Below are 17,356 nucleotides of genomic sequence, written 5' to 3'. Positions count from 1 at the left end.
GTCATTATTCTACATAAAATGAAAATTAGAGCACATCTCAGTAAATCTCGCCAAGTTGGCGACAAACTTGGTGAGGTACGAGACAGCACCGATGCTCTGAATGACATCTTGGCGCCAGAGAAGTTCGTGGAAAGAATGGGATCTCACAAGAAACCTCTCTAGTTTTCTCTCCCTATATAAAAGCAACTACTAACGAGAGCGTTGTTGTTGAGGAAAAGAGAAACAAATTATTGTACTCCAGAGAAGCCAACTTATGCTCTCACGCGGGTTTTCAAGAATTGCTACTAAAAGTTGTAAATTGTTGCTCTGTAAAAATAAATGTTTTGTCCTGCAAATTATTTTGTGCTTCATCTCGAGCGTATGTGAGAAATTTAAGAATAAAATAATTTAAGAATTGGTAAAAGACTCCAATAATCTACCGTGAATGCAGGACCCCCCTGTGAGACTGCATCTGTCGTGTACCCCCCTAAGGGCAACTCTAATCTACACATTGTATAAACAATTTTTTTCATTATTTAAAAGAAAAAAAAGAATGTTCTTGATTATTCTTCAGTTTTAACATTCAGAAGAATATTCTCATTCTCATGGTGTTGAAAAATGAATATGTAATGAGTCCAAGTTTGAAACATACTGTACAAGAAATAAATACAGCAGAAATTTGTTTTGCAACAACTCCAACTTTTCTCTTTTTCTTCAAATTTTCATACAATTATAACATTACATAGCAAATGATTCATTTTTTTTTCATAATATTGTTTTAATTTTTTTTATATAAATACAAGATCAAACAAAAAATCAGCCAAGGGGTCTAGAGACCCATACTGGATGATACATTGCAAATTTACAATGAATAATAAGGAACACAGTTACTATTTAGTAAACAACATAGACAAACTAAAACGGAAAAACGAAATATTAGAAAAAAACACACAAACAGTTTTACGAAAAAAATATTTTATATAGTGTACATTACTATGATTAAATTACATACCTAGAATACATATATATATTTGAAAGAACTGTACATGAATCATATACAGGCTGACATACATAAACAGGCAATCCATATTACCATGAGAAAATTACAGGACATCGCTAATTGTCACCAGACAAGCTGCCATAGGTTGTTATTATCAAAGTTGTCAATTACTGTTAAAATCTCCAACGTCAAGAGCCGATGTAAACCGCTGTGGATTAAAACGCATTTCACAAAAAAACATGAAAAATAAATGAGATAAATATTTAGTCCTAATAATCCTAAAGCGATGTGTATGAGTAATAAAAATTATCTTTATAAATGATGCCAATTAAGTTTACACCAATTCAAGTAAGCTTCATTCAAAATACAATCAAAATGGGAAATTTTTTACAAAAGAAATAATTCAGGTCTGCCAAAATTGCAGAAAATGTCCCCTGGAGAACAGTAGTTCTTAACCTTTTTTCGCCCCTGGACTGAATTTTCTTCTCAAGCCCACGTCTTATCCAGGAGCGAAGGTGAATTTATGGTTTTGCCACTCTCCTCCTGTTTCCAGTCTGGTTTTCTTGACTACCTATTCTCTGAACTTGATGCCCTGGTCAATAGTGCACTTAGCCCTCCCCCCTTCCGTAAATATGCTTCTTCTGGAGCAGGGCATATTTTACTTAATGCACTGACTCTTTTTTTGAGTAGAGGTTCTATACAGAGCTGTTTCAACATTGTGGGGCAACTGCAATAACAATGTTATTAGACACTTGTACGTAGGAAGAAATAATAGCTTATATGTTTATATACTTACTCTAAAAACCATGGTATCAAATCTTGCCATGTGGGCGCTCCATGGACACAGGGTTCCCAGACTATGGATTGTTGTTCAACCCCGGTCTATACTAGAGTCATCCTAAAGTGTGAGGCCCCATCCAGGTGGCTAGTTCCGCTGGATTCTGAAAGTAGTCATACTTTTTCTCTTTAAAGCTTGATTTCTTCACATCTAATTCATGTTTTCAGGGCTTTCGGTTTCCTCCTTTTACCACCTGTCTCATGGCTCTTTCTCCCATTTTATTTTCCCCTGTGGTCTGATTAAAATATCCTTCCAGGACTGAAAGGGAGCCATATGCCTCCCCTTTCCCTCTGGTTGAGAACTACTGCACTAGAATATAAGTCATAAGGTCAACTTGCTCTGTATGAAACATTCAAGAAGTACAAAAATCTGCAATGCATTCCAAATAACAATTTCACAGACAAGCAAACGAACAGTACAAAATTTTTGGGCCAGGGTTTAAATCTTGGCGAAGACAAAGAAAGAATTTACAATTATCTTTAAACTCAATAACAGTTTGATTCACTCTCAGAGCTACAACTAAACATTTTGTCAGCCAGGGAAATCACTCATTTTGCGCCCTCCATGGATTCACTCCTGTATATTATACTGCTAAGCAGTGCCATCTTAATGCATAGGTACAGCCCAGGAGCCTCAAGAGAAGAGAAGGGCTTTACAAAAATGAGATCTCATTGAAATTTTCAAGAATTTGCCAAATAGGGTCTCAGAAAAATCAGTTGGCCCAAGGGCCCACGATGCTCTTAAGATGGCTCTGCTGAAAAGTTCCAAAGTCTAGCCAATTCACAGAGTGGCCAGATTTCAGACTTCAGCTGTCAATGTTGAAAAATGAATATTTAATGAGCGTTAAGAGAGAGAGAAAGTTTTTTTTTCTCAGAACAAGATATCAAGGAAACAGATATTTTCTGGATATTATGCCAATGTCAACTTGGAAAGAAAAGTCATCTGGTCCGGTTGGAGACCAGAGTTCACCTCGGCATAATATTCAGAAAATATCTGTCTCCTTGATAACCTGGGGTGGAGAAAAAAGTAGTCTATCTCTATCTGCGGGCCATTTGCTGAAGTTAAGAGAGGCTACGAAGCCTCTGCTTCAGAGCTTCATGCCACAGTACGTGAAATAATGAAGGCAGGGTCGTGTTTCCAGTGGTGTAGATGGTAGGATGCTTGCCTGGTTAGAAAGAGGATCTAGGTTCATGTTCCGGGAGCAATGCCCTCACAAGGGTGGGGCTGATAGGGCTCTAACCCTGGGACTCAAGACGATTCCCATCATTTATTTTACTCAATAAATTTATCATTGAGGGGCATATCAAAAGTCTGGCTTAAGGGTCACACTGAAGATCCCAGTCTAGGAGCCCTGTTCCAGAATGTGGAGTCCCTGCCTGGTGGACCTTTCTATCAGAGTTCACCTGAACACAATATCCAGAAAATATCTGTTTCCTTTATGAGTACTAAGTTTGAAATATCCTGTACAAAAAATTAACACAGCAGAGATATTTGTTTTGTAACAACTCCAATTCTTTTTCCCAGATTTTTATAAAGTAATACCATTGTATAACAAATACGAATGATTCATTTCATTCATGCGATGTACCAATACTCTTCAGAAAATTTATCAGAAATTTATCTTTGTTCAATTTTCAGTTGGCTCTTGAAAAAATAACTAAAAATAAAGGTCGACCACTTGATCTAAACTATACATAAGTGTTCTACTTAAATCAGTCTTTGGTGAACTCAATTTGCTTTACAGTGGATCCCGCTTATAACATTCTTCAAAACAATTATCATGAAAATATTGTAAGTGGAAAACGCTTTAAATGGGAAATCTTGATGAGTGTTAGCAAAAGTTGAGACCACAAAAATAAGTCATACTAAGCGTAAAACATTGGGAATGTTATAAGCAGAGAATCCACTGTATATAGTTTTGGGCAAAGGATAAAATCTCAGTCAAAGTACATTAAATAATAAATAATAAACAGTGAAACCTATATACAAAGAAATTGTTTCACCAACATTAACTTTCCACTATAGTTCTTGAGATACTCCAGCTTCATCCCTATACTGGGAGAGATTTCCCAACTGTTTTAGTAGTCACAGAAGTGCAGATTTTTGTGAAGAACTTCAAGCCTGCTGCTCCACCGGGAATATAGCTAACAACATACCTGAAATAGAATTGAAATTAGTGGGTAATTATGTATATGAAATTATAGAAAACTCCACTTGCATGAATTTCTGTATGATTGAGAATGTATTCAAACATATATGTTGAATGATGATTCTGGGCGCTAACGATACATGGTTCTGAGGAAATTGCAATACAGAAGTTTTTTGTTCCGTTTACATGACAGAAATCTTCGAAGAAAACAGACAAGACAAGAGTCTACATGAATTTCTCATCTATTCAAAAATTGAAATTGGAAAAGAGGGGAATAATATACAGTAAAACCTAGATAAGTTGTCACCTCAAGTTATCGAAAAATTATGATGGCTTAAGCAGAATTCAGTCAGTTTTAATGTGCAATGTTATGAAAATCGTATAAATTTAAAGTAATATGACATTTATTAAAGTATGAATCAAAATGAAAATATTAATAAAATTTACAGATTGCGAAAGAAAAAATGATAGCGATTTTTTATTTTTTTTATCTCTTATTACTTAAATTATTGTGGTGTACCAGTTATACCAGTAATTCTTAATTTAGACTAACAGAGCAACTGTTTGAATAAGTAGCTTTTCTTCATAACAGAACTCTCTATTGCACATTAATTTTACGTATACATCAAATTTAATTTTAGTGTTTCAGTTCTTCATCAGTAGTTCATGATGCAACTACAACGTAATCTCGAACACTTTTGACTTGGTGGAGGGGCCCTGGGCAGGGAAAAGTAAACGGAAGACCTCAACACTTGGGAAAGAATGTCAAATTTTTTTCAACAAAGATATTTTGTTTAAATTTCAAGCCCTAAATTAGTAGAGTCCATGCTTTCTATGATTATTTATTTTCTGTGCCCGTTGCACTGTGACTTTAACTTGATTAATTTGATTCTTCGATTTACATAATTTTTGATTTCCTTGCACTATATGTAATCTTTGACACATCAATAAATTTTGGTTTTTCCGCAGATGCCCTGGTCCCACCTCTTTGGGGGGGGGGGGTGAAGTGCTTACGTTGCTTCTTGCGACAGAGCTTGGGTGTCTTGCAGTTTGTCCAGTTTCTCCAATGGAGCCAGGACAGAAATGAGATCTAGGTTGAACAGTCCCCAACGTTCCAAAAACCTTAGTCGGCAAATGAACTTCTCTAGCGTAACTTTCGTTACTTAAACTGTTCCGTTTGGGTATATAGGATTTTATGGTGATTGTTAAGCATATATGGCAATTCTGTTAACAAGCTCTTTTTTTATTGGGAGCCATAAAAATAGTCTGTTCCTCTTTCTCAAACTTTTTCATAGTGACGACTTAACCGAAATTAGCAATGAGTAAACGAGGGTTTAATAACATTGTGGTCTATGAGAGCTGGAAGGGTCTGAAGAAAAATGACGACTTAACCGGAGTGACGACTTATCAGGGTGACGACTTAACGAGGTTTTACTGTATATACATCTCTTGGGTCTATTACGGATATTTCCATTGATTTTCTCCCCCTCACCCCCATCCCATTGTGTTTGTTTTTCCCTTTCCCTTTTCATGTTTTACCTTCCCTACATTTGTATGCTTGTGTCAATGAATTTACTATTATTATAATTTTAGAAACCTTTTTACAGTACTTTATATTACTCTATAAATACTACTACTACTACACTAGACATGCACCTCATCCATATTCCTCTGCGGAACTTCTAACGAACTGGTACATGTTGGAATGTGTGTGTGTGTGTGTGTACGTACAGTGAACTTCTGTGAAGTTTGTTTCTGTGCAATGCTTGTTATGTGTAGTGCTGCCATCTGCAATCATTCTTTAACTGAGTTTTTTCTCAACTCATAATGAGTGAAGAGTAATGAATGAATAATTGTACCATTGTAGGCCTGTTGCGAGATTGTTTAACAGGGAGATCGGCCCACATTCGCGCCTTGAAGTTGGGAACTGCAGAAAACCAACTTCAGCCGACCACCACTGCGGCGACGGTGGGGTTTGAACCCAAATCCTCATGATGCGAATCCGTCACTATGACCACACGACCACCACAGTGGCACTCCATAAATACTATGTAATTTATACTTGTCCATAATTTTGACTCTCAATCGGGAAGATATAGGCTCAGATCTTGTTGGTAGCACAGTGCTGGTCCCCTGAAGTTAGTTTTCATCTATTTCCAACTTCAAGGGGCGAATGCGAGCTAGTATAATCGATATTTTCCCTAATGAACTTGTGATCACCAATAGACAGTGCCTTCATTTCCAACCACCTCATTAATGGCAGTAAATTGCAATATAGCAATATGACCAGAGTTGGTGTTTGGTGAAGTAGTAGACACGGTCATAATTTTGAAAAGTTTCTTGTTATCGACTTTGATTTGGTAATCAACCACATAAAACATTCTAGGTGCTAATGCATTTTTTTTGTTTTCATAGCAATCTCGTGCCAGAGATTTGTAAAGCCTTGGTTTAAAGCTAATATTTGAGGGAATTATCAATTATAGCAAATTACCAATTTTTAATGAATAAATGCAAAAAATTTAACTCTTGCATATTTAATTTAGGTGACGAAGTTGATACTAACCATATTAAAGCGATGACTTGAAGAGTTGCACAAACAGCTGTTACAACAGTACTTCTGACCTATTGGAAATTTAAACAATTCCTGTTACATATTTAATTCATTATAACACTTTCTTGACACAGTAAACAGATTTTTTTAATGTTTGGATTCTGCTGAGCAAAAATTCAAATAACAATCATCAAAACAATAACAATCACTAACAGAAATCCATGTCATAATCTAAAAAAATTGAATATACATAGCAGTGAAAGCAATTGTGAAAATGCCTATGATAGGCAATTCTGGAAAAACTGCATTCATTAACATACAAAAACAGATGGCCAGATAATTTTTTTTCTACATATTTTATGCATTTGATCCAACACTTATGTGTTTAAGACAGACTTATTATTATTTTTGGAGTTTCACAGTGTAACATAATTGCTGCTGTGGTGGTCGAGTGGCCATAGTGACGGACTCGCATCGTGGGGGGACCAAGGTTCGAGCTTCACCGTCCCACAGTGGTGGTCGGCTGAAGTTGGTTTTCTGTGGTTCCCAACTTCGAGGAGCAAATGCAAGCCAATCTCCTCGTTAGAAAGTTTCACTACGGAGAGCAACAGCCCTACAAACAGTACAAATATTAAATCATTGCGCTTCCCTCACTTAGCTTCTGAAATAAAGATGGCAGCACTGATAAATCAGACAGAACACTAGAAACGCACTCAGACTGTTTGGTACACACACTAACACTTCCGGCACAACTCACTAGGTAGTAAATTGCCCAATGCGATAGACCTAAATTGTGTTCAGTTTCAAAGAAAGAAAGAAAGTGTAATATAATTATATATGTTAAGCAATAATTACTATTGTATGGAAAAAATTACTCTTAAAACATTAATTATACATTTTAGACCGTGTTACGAATTGAACTAGGGTTCTTAAACGTTTGCCATCCTGCAACTTCCCTGCCTTAATCATAGTTTATTTGTGACTTCTAAAATAATATAGAAAAGAACCATGTGTAAAAGCAATGAACACTTCAATAATCACAGATCACTACTACATCCCCAAGAACACAAAACAAGTAGAATTCTTACAACATAAATATGATATATACATACATACACTCAGAACACACATTCCGGCATGCACAAATTCATTAGAAATTCCGTAGAGTAATACATATATGAGAGATGCATGTATGGTTATTTATGGTTAAGTAGTAGTAGTGTAATAAATGAATAAATGAATCTCTAGAGATGCATGTATGGTTATTTATGGTTAAGTAGTAGTAGTGTAACAGGATTTGTAATTTGAGAAACACTGCCTTAAACCTTGATTCTCTAAGAGCACTCGCCTGGATAGTGAGAGCTTGGTGGTTCGATTCCCCCACAGAGGAATGTGACTTTTCTTTTTCAAAATTATATTCGCTTAGTATCCAGTACTTTGTATAATAGTGGAGAGTCTCATCCTTTCATTTATAGTTTGCATGTTCAAAATATCTTTGAAAACTTCCACGACAAAATTGTAACAACAAAATTTCAATGACTCTTTGACATTGTTGTTATAACCGAGTTCAACTTTATTTAATGAAAAAAGTTCATTTCGAAAAAGAGATAATTCAATTAAAAAGCCATTTTAGCAAATATCAGAAGTTTTAAATGAGCAATAGAATGACTTTTGATAGATAGACTAAATTTACTTTCTAAATGATTTGCTAGTTTCGAAAATCAATTGATATGGCTAAAGCCTGGATTATAAATGCAATTTCATATAAATGCATAAAATCACCAAAATTTAAAAATAAATGCATATTTTTATCCATTTTCTTCTATTGATGGCATTGAGAAAATAAAAATAATCGCTTGCACACATTAGTACATTCTTCAAATTTAATTGAATTTTTTTCAGGAAAATATTTCACCATTGATTATTGTTCATTTTGGGGCAATATTTTTAAGCATTTTTAAATGCATATATTTTTAAGCATTTTTAAATGCATATATTTTTAAGCATTTTTAAATGCATATATTTTTAAGCATTTTTAAATGCATATATTTTTAAGCATTTTTAAATGCATATATTTTTAAGCATTTTTAAATGCATATATTTTTAAGCATTTTTGAATGCATGTTTTTTGGCACTTTTAAATATACGTGGTCTTCATATTTTGCAAAATTTTTTTTAGTTTTACTGCATATTTTTCTTTTATCTCAGGTTAGGCCACATTTCAGTGCTTTTCATATGCATTTTTTTTAAGCATCTTCTCCATTTTTAGGGAAATTTCAGAATCTCTAAATGCATATTTTTTCATTTCATATTTTTGAACATATGTATAATGTACCAATAGGTATATACCGTTTAGAGCATATTGAAGAATTTTTAAGGCACATTTTGGATTTTGTGCATATTTCAGCATTTTTAAATGCATATTTTAACAATTTTTATCCATTTTCTTTTTCACCACTTTGTAACGTATACATATGTATAAATATATATATTTCAATTTTGTGTACTTCATTCTCATTTTCTGCATCATACTTCTGCATTATTAGATGGATTTGTTTTCATTTTCCACACATATTTTTGATTCCAAGGCATACCTAAGTGAAGATTTATTTTTATTTTTACATCATATTTCAGCTTTTTTTAGTGCCTTTTCAGTAGTTTTTAAATGTATATTTCTCATTTCACCATTTTTAACACATATTTTGCCACTAAAATAGCTATCATTTTCATATCAGAAACTAATATGGAAACTACATGAAAAAGCAAGTGAAATAGTATCTTAAAAATGTTCAAAAATAACTATTATAAACTCACCCACATTGCAGAGTACAGCGTCAAAGCCATCGTCCCAAAATAAACTATTGTGAATGGTAATCGCTCCAGTGAACACAGATGTTTGAAATGATTAGCGGGTCCCCACAACATAGCGAAACTGAAATGAACAATCAGTTTTTTATTGGGTCATATTCATAATACAAAAATGTAATGTTGGGAAACTACTTAGGTCAGTGTTTTTCAACCTGTGGTATGTGGAACCCTGAAGCGGGGGAGGGGGGGGGGGTAATTGGGTAATTTCCATTTACTACTATTGCATGAATGATGCATTTGGTGCTGCAAAAATGTAACTTATTCAAGTTTTTGTGATATGCAAATTATAGAAAACAGAACATTTTGTATTTTATGGGGGAGAGCAGCATCAAAATTGAACTTCTAATGCTACGGGGGGAAGGGGGTCTGCAGGTGTTAACCTGCACCATGGAGGGAGGGGGGGTCTGTAGTTCATTGACCTTCACTACAAGGGATCCATGATACCAAAAAAGGTTGGGAAACACTGACCTTGGCTATTTGTCAATCATTCATCACAGCAAAAGATAAAATGATATTTTACATGTTTTATTTGATATTATGATCATGATCATGTTTGTATCAAGCTTAACTTCAATTGACGAGATAAAAGCTTCAATAGAACAAACATGTTGACTACGTTTACCACAAGTGTCTTAACAAATTTTCCTTCCTCTGCAGCAACCTTAAACACTCCAATCGGGATATCAGACTACTCTGTTACTAAACTTATATCTCCCCCATTCTTTCCTACACTGCTGAAATCGGGGACCCCTACATTTCCAGCAATATAGACGAACTTGAATCAATCCAAAATAAATCCACCTGATTTGTCACGACTGCTGGTCATTTTTCGTTTTCCGTGTCCGAACTTAAAAACAAACTTCATTGCCTCCCTCTCTCTACTCTTCATCTCATTTCTCGATTAACATAGTTATATAAAATTTTCCATGGTCAATTCAACATAGATACTTCTGGTATCCTAGCCAAACCATCCCACATCTCTCAAAGACTCAACCATTCCCTTAAAATAAAACCTATTTTTCCTTCCCCTGTGACTGCTTTAAATATAGCTTCTTTCATCATACCATTCAATGAAACAAACTCCAAAGCTCTATTGTCAAATCCCTCACTATAACTAGTTTTTTGTCCAATATCAAACAATATCTTTGTAATTTTCAATCGCATCCTCTTGTATAGGCTCCTAGGCTCTCCCCCCCCCCCAACAATATTGTATAAATAAATAAATAAACAAACTTGCCTTCCAATGACGCACAAACTTCCCATAGAATATAATAAACTGAACTTCCTCGCTCTCAGAAGTAAGACTGGTATATACATACTTGACTAAAAATGGAGAGAGAAAAGTTAGTATATTGGTAATGTTTCACATAGCACAAAGACACAGGAAATATTTAAAATTTTAATATGCTTCATGAATAACATTATGAAAAGGTATGTCTTTTTACCACATATTCAAACAAAATAATCATCACCATGGTGATTTCTCATTAAAGCCGTTCTCGCTTTTGGGAATGAAAAAAAATATATTTTTACAAAAGAGAGAGGTTGAATGAATGTGAAGGAAGTAGCATGACAATAACAGATTTCCAAGTCAAAAACTGAAGCATAATCGAAGAAGAATACACGGGATCATTACAGCATAGTTTGGATCATTGTCAACCCGTTTTGTTACAAATGAGACCTTACCCTGCTCATTCACTGTAACCGAGTCTATTACTACTTTTAGGATAAAGTAAACACTCCTGTACTGATTTTTAGTTCCTAGCTGCTGTCAATTTAATAGTTGATAAAACTGACAATCGTGTTGCAAAATGGCACAAACTCAATGTACAAATCATTTATGCCGATAAATTATATGCTCCTATCATATGCTTTTCAAGGGACTCATGAGTACGGTGGCCAGATCATGCAACTACTACTAAACCAGACATGCACCTCGTCCATAATTCCTCTACGGAACTTCTAACAAATTGGTACATGTTGGAATGTGTGTGTACGTAAAGTGAACCTTCCATGAAGTTTGTTTCTGTGTAATGCTTGTTATGTGTAGTGCTGCAGTTTGCAAATTTTTGCTCTGTGCAGCGTGTTGCTCTGTGCAGCGAGACCTTTTATCATGGAGATCAACTTGCATTCGTGCCTTGAAGTTGGGAACAGCAGAAAACCAACTTCAGCCGACCACCACTGCAGTGATGATGGGGTTTGAATGCCCACACAAAGGACACACATGATTCTGACCACGGTTTCTGACTTGAAGTGACATAGTTTTTCCAATGTGTTAAAATTTTGTAATCAATCCAAGTGGGATCCCTAGTCAGCATTGATATATCTACTCTATAATATAAAATCACAAACTCGAAAAGGGCCCGTTTCTAAGCAACCAAAATTAGTGACGATTTTATGTTACGAAAATGAGTGATGGAAATCTGTTACGTTTTTGTGTTACAGAAGTCGGTTACGATTTTGCGTCGAGTTTTCATTTAACTCCTGAACACATCGGGAACCGCTTGACCAGTAGGGGATCAAGTTTTGTGCATGTACCCAGAGGTATGTATACATCACCAGTGCTCCCAACACACAGGGTCCGGATACCCAGGGAGGGGCATTGGACAGATCTCTTTAAGGGGGAATTGACAGGTTTCATTTTGAGTCGAGGATGAATACTTGCTTCTCATTGCACATTGTGCTGTATTGCTTATTGTGGCACTGCAAAAATAATGGTGCATTACTGATTGCGGTGCATAGCACATTGTAGTGCATCGTGTGCTGCATTGTAATGCATATTGTGGTGCATTGCGTACTATAGGGCTTTTCATTGTGCTTTGCTTATTGCGACGCATCGCATACTATACTACATTGCTTATTTTGTAACGTGCCGATGGTCCCCCGGCGTAAAAATTCCGAAGTCGCCATCACATAAATCTGTTGTCATAAATATTGTTGCTATTCATCGGCAGCGGTGATCGCATGGCAACGATCAAGGCCGATCGTGATGATGTCCGCCTGCGATCGCATGCAAATGAGGTGACCTTGAAGCCGATTGGCTTAGTTAGACACATGCGGTCTGAAGTTTTTCCTTTAAATACCGGCCGTACGTTGTAACAGCTCTCACTCTCTGTGCTCATCCTTTGTTTTGTTCATTCAACTGAAGCCCTCTAGTTGGACGGTTCTCTGTCTTGCTATCGTATCATTTGGCCTTAGGCTGGGAAAATAAACTAATAGTTATTTAAAATGAAATAGTTTATAGTATCTGAAATGAAATAGTTTATAGTATCTGAATTTGTTTCCCGGCAGGTCCGGAATCGAAAGCATTAATTTATCTTCATAGTCGAAATACTTCATTGCTGATAATAAAGTAACGTAGCAGCTGGCCTTGTCAAGGCTACATGCAGTAAGTAACATCTTGGAGATCCGGCTCTCAATAGATCTGGATCTCCATTGGAGGGGTTGGGGGGGGGGGGTTGGACGCCGTAGGCGTCAGGGGGGCTTTGCTCCCCTAGTATATATATATATATATATATATATAGTGGTTGTATTCATCCTTTGAAGATGGCACCCATAGTGTATCGAAATTTTCAAGAATCATGTAGGTCTTTTAATTATTTTTTCCCCTTGATATTAAGTTACAATGAATTTGTGTACAAATTAGTCATACATGCATATTGTTGTTTGTTATCAAATTTCTCTACGTATAAAAGCTCTTACCAACACCAAGAAGAAGCAACCAAGACTTAGTAGTATAGCGAAACCAACTATTCTTTGTGTTTTACTCTATGGGAGAGAGGAGAAAAAACTGATCAATAAATGATTACAACAACATATCAATTCTAAGCATGGAGGAACAAAATTATTACTAGAAACAATACAATCAAAAAGAATTGCTTTAAGAATGATGAACAGGAACTTTAATCGAGGCTATTTGACAGCATCATGGGGTCACCCCCCCCCCTTCCCCAGGGTACCAAACCACACATGCACCTCGTCCATATTCCTCTGCAGAACTTCTAACGAATTGGCACATGTTGGAATGTGTGTGTATGTGTTGTGAATCTGACGTGAAGTTGGTTTCTGTGTAATGCTTGATATGTGTAGTGCTGCCATCTGCCACCAATTTTTCTAACTATGACTAAATAATTCTATCGGTGTAGGCCTGTTGCTCTCTGTGGCGAGACTTTTTAATGGGTAGATCGGCTCGCATTCGTGCCTTGAAATTGGGACAAACAGAAAACCAACTTCAGCCGACCACCACTGTAGCGATGGTGGGGGTTCGAACCAGGATCCTCGCAATGCCAAGTCCATCATACAGGGACACTTCCCAGGCTGAGCAATTTGATGAGTCCCTCTCTTTGCAAGTGTGAAACGATTGATGTTTACGGCCAAGCTAGGCTCCTCTGATAATGTTGCGTGCAAATTAACATCTGTTGTTTCAGACTTCTAGGACTCCAGTGAATTACACAACCCAGGGCCCATAATGCTATAAATATTACCTAGTCAGATACAATACTATTACTGCTCAACCATATATGTACGGTGAATCAACCCACAAATGGTAAAATGTACTTCTTCTATATGCCAAGAGATGATGCGCACTCTCGAGGCCTGTATTTGCACAGTAGTACGTATGCGGTAGAGACGACGTGTGATAGCTGATCATATATGCCGTAGGCACATGTTTGCCTAATTAATCTCCTATGTAAATAAATGCATAATATTTATCTGTTGAGAATTCTCATATCTCAAAATGGACTCAGATAATTCTGTCATGCATCATCTCATCAAACAAAACATGCACCTCATACACCTTTACCTACCTGCATGTGCCGATTCATGAGGCATAACTAATTCTTACTAATGTACTACGGATTCATTAGAAATTCCGTACATGCAGGAACTAGTTATGCATGTGTATATGCATGGGGCCCTAACATATTTATATCCCTGGAGCTGCGCTTGTTTTATGTTCTTATTGGTGGAGTCATCTGCATTCAATATGTTGAAGAGAAGATGGAAAATGCGTGAATTTTCATGTTATGTAAGTATCGTGTTGTTGGTCTGTCTGCTCTCTGCAGAGAGACCTTTGAAAATGGGAGATCAGACTGCATTCTTGCCTCATTAGTTGGAAAAACAACAGAAAACCAATTTCAACTGACCACCATTAATGGTAGCCCAGGGCCATCTTAAGAGCATCAAAGGCCTCCAGTGTGAGTGATTTGTCTGAAGCATTTTGCCTTAGAAATACCCCCTCAAATACCCCCCTCAAAATACCTGCTTACCAAATAACATAATTGCTGTCGAAAATTACTCATGGATCTTGTTTTCTTGAGGCCCCGGGCCATGCCCTTGCATTAAGACAACACTGTGGTAGCCGTCAACTGGGTTTGAACCTGGATTCTCACAATGAGAGTCTGGCAGGACGCCCACACCACCAGCACCATTACTGTAATTACATGGGCCCCCATACTGCAAAATTGTTAACTAATTTCATCGGAGAGTCATCACAGAACATAGAGAACAAGTTCCTTACCTACCAAACCTAGAGCGACCACTGATAGATGGTACCTTCATTTCCCACCCAACTCCATCAGTAGTAAAGTCATGCATTCTGGTACAAGAACACCCTGGATTCACGCCTACACCCAAATTATTATAAATGTCTTTGTGGTGATCATGCATGGATCCAGAGATGGGGGTGGGGCAATCAATCCTCCCAAGAGATATAAAAATGAGGGGAAAATTTATTTGTCCAGTAAAATACGGGACAATTCAACAAAACTAATTGTGTCAGCCTCCATTACATTTGTAGCTGATGATGTCAGCCTGCATCGAAAATCAGCTTTATTTGGAGATATCTGCCTTTACTTCATTCACAGCTAATGATGTCAGCCTCCATTCAATTTGAAGCTATCTGCCACCACCTCATTCCTAGGTGAAAGTGTCTATTTCTGCTTTGTGTGTAGCAGGAGATATCGCCTCAGCTTTATTTGTCACTGATGGTGTCTGCCTCAGCTTTATTTGTCACTGATGGTGTCTGCCTCGGCTGCATTCGCAGCTGAAGATGTCTACATTGGCTTATGCGTGGATCTGGGGGAGGGGGGGGGGCACAATGAACCAGTAAAATACAGGTCGATTCAACAAACTTGTGTCTGCCTCTGCTTTATTAGCAGCTGAAGATGTAAGCCTGCAGCCTCCACACAATCCAAAGCTGAACATATTTCCCTCAGCTCCATTCAGAGATAGTTATCTGCCTCGACTTCATTCACAGATGATGATGTCAGCCTCCACTCAATCAGAAACTGAACATCTCTTCCTCAGCTCTATTCAGAGCGTCGGAGCTATTTGTTGGAGATATTGTTTCAGCTTTATCCGCCACTGATGGTGTCTGCCTCAGCTTTATTTTCCGCTGATGGTGCCTGTCTCTGTTCCATTCCTACCTGAAAAAATCTGCCTAGGCTTTATTAGTAACTGAAGATGTCTGTCACAGTTTATGCATGGATCCAGAAGGAAGGGGGTGTAATAAATCAAACACTCCTCTCAAGAGCCAAATCCAAGGGAAAATTTCATCTACAGGACAAATCCACGAATCTAATTGTGTCTGCTCCCATTAAATATGCCGCTGATGGCATCTGCCTCTGCTTTATTCACAGCTGATGTCAGCCTTCACTTCATCTGAACGTGTCTGCTTCAGCTTCATTTGGAGCTAAAGATATTTGCCTCAGCGTTATTCACAACTGGTGTCTACCTCTGCTTCATTTGTAGCTGAAAATATCTACTTAGGCTTTATTTGTGACTGATCATTGATCATTTTTGACGCACCACTGTCATTTTATGCACACAAGGGCTAATTAGACCGGGACCTACAATTTATCGCTGATTCCGAACGGCAGGCTTGTGTTTTATACTCGAGCGGTTGGTGCGCTAACCTCTCAATGAGGGACTTGCTGCGGTCAAGTCGCAGTTTTTTGTTGTACCCCTTGTGTCAGGAAAGTTTTCTGACAAGGACGAATCGGGTATCGAACTCGCGACACCTCTAAACACCCTTTGGCACTTTAGCGAGTGTCTTATCAACCGGGCTACCGCACCCATATTTGCAACTGAGGATGTCTGCCTCAACTTATGCTTAGATCCATCCAGGGAGGAGCAACGGGGGAGGGGCAATCACTCTTCCCAAGAGCAAAAATTGAGGGTAAAACTCACCTGTCTTGTAAAATATGGGACGATTCAACGAACCCAAATAAGAAATTGTCCCTCCCTAGATATGCACCTGGTGGTGATTTAGCATTTATTACATTGTACAGATCTTATTTTTATTCATTTGACCACAACAAGGGGGAAAACCATGTCTTACAAGAGCCGGACACCACCCATTATCTTCGGAGCTGCTGCTGGAGAGCCAGCTGTCCACGCTCTTGGACTCTTTCACGGATGATGATGAGGACTCGGAGGAACTTCCGAACCAAGAGTCGATGCTGACTGACTTCAGTAAGCTCTTGCTCTCGACGGATGCGTCATTGCGGGACAGATACTCTTTCAAGCTCTTGTTCAGGTCGATGCTCTTTTCTTCGGCCATAGCGATCGATTATTCGATTACACTATTGAGTGAGATCACCGCGAAATCATCAACTGATCAATTAATCATCGAGTAACTCTCTTGCCACCATATTGCGATTATCTCACCATCTTTACACATCACGCATGAAATGAATTACGACGCTTGTTTACATTACCATACCCTGACGGCTTTGACCGCACGCTGTTCCCATGGAATATAAAATCTGGCGCACGAATTTTGAAGGACAAGGAAATGGAAATAAAACGTCGAAAAATATTTTTATTTTATCATCGTTTTGCAAATAACGAATTTCAAAAATAGAAAAGCACAAGACAAATTTTCGTTACTAGTTTATATTATGAAAAATAGATGGCAGCACGTAATTGAGTAGGAAATCGTAAAACTTATGCACAGATATGCGGTTT

At 37.4% G+C, this 17,356-nt stretch overlaps 1 protein-coding gene across 1 annotated transcript; it reads right to left on the bottom strand.

Annotated features, from left to right (window-relative positions):
- Positions 1–665: 665 nt before the first annotated feature.
- Positions 666–17,161, bottom strand: LOC149077879 (uncharacterized). Its single transcript, XM_089241483.1, has 6 exons — positions 16,728–17,161; positions 13,088–13,153; positions 10,623–10,708; positions 9,332–9,449; positions 6,530–6,588; positions 666–3,973 (listed from the first exon to the last, which is right to left on the bottom strand). The coding sequence occupies exons 1-6, from the start codon at positions 16,947–16,949 to the stop codon at positions 3,868–3,870; spliced, it is 657 nt and encodes a 218-aa protein (XP_089097609.1). The 5' UTR covers positions 16,950–17,161; the 3' UTR covers positions 666–3,867.
- Positions 17,162–17,356: the final 195 nt, after the last annotated feature.

The sequence above is a fragment of the Pholcus phalangioides genome, unplaced genomic scaffold (genome assembly GCF_987345545.1).
Source record: "Pholcus phalangioides strain wild (caught in Gottingen) unplaced genomic scaffold, Ppha-v1.0 ptg000014l_1, whole genome shotgun sequence".
NCBI lineage: Eukaryota > Metazoa > Arthropoda > Arachnida > Araneae > Pholcidae > Pholcus > Pholcus phalangioides.
Note: the sequence above shows the minus strand (reverse complement) of the source record. Positions and strands in the feature narration are given on the sequence as shown.

Bases quoted from the DNA above. Each gene is read 5' to 3' on its own strand.
- LOC149077879 (XM_089241483.1), bottom strand. From the start codon at position 16,949: ATGGCCGAAGAAAAGAGCATCGACCTGAACAAGAGCTTGAAAGAGTAT. The intron at 6,589-9,331 runs GTGAGTTTATAA...AATTTCCAATAG, and splicing joins CGCTGTACTCTGCAATGTGG to GTCAGAAGTACTGTTGTAAC. The intron at 3,974-6,529 runs GTTAGTATCAAC...ATTCTATTTCAG, and splicing joins CAAGTCATCGCTTTAATATG to GTATGTTGTTAGCTATATTC.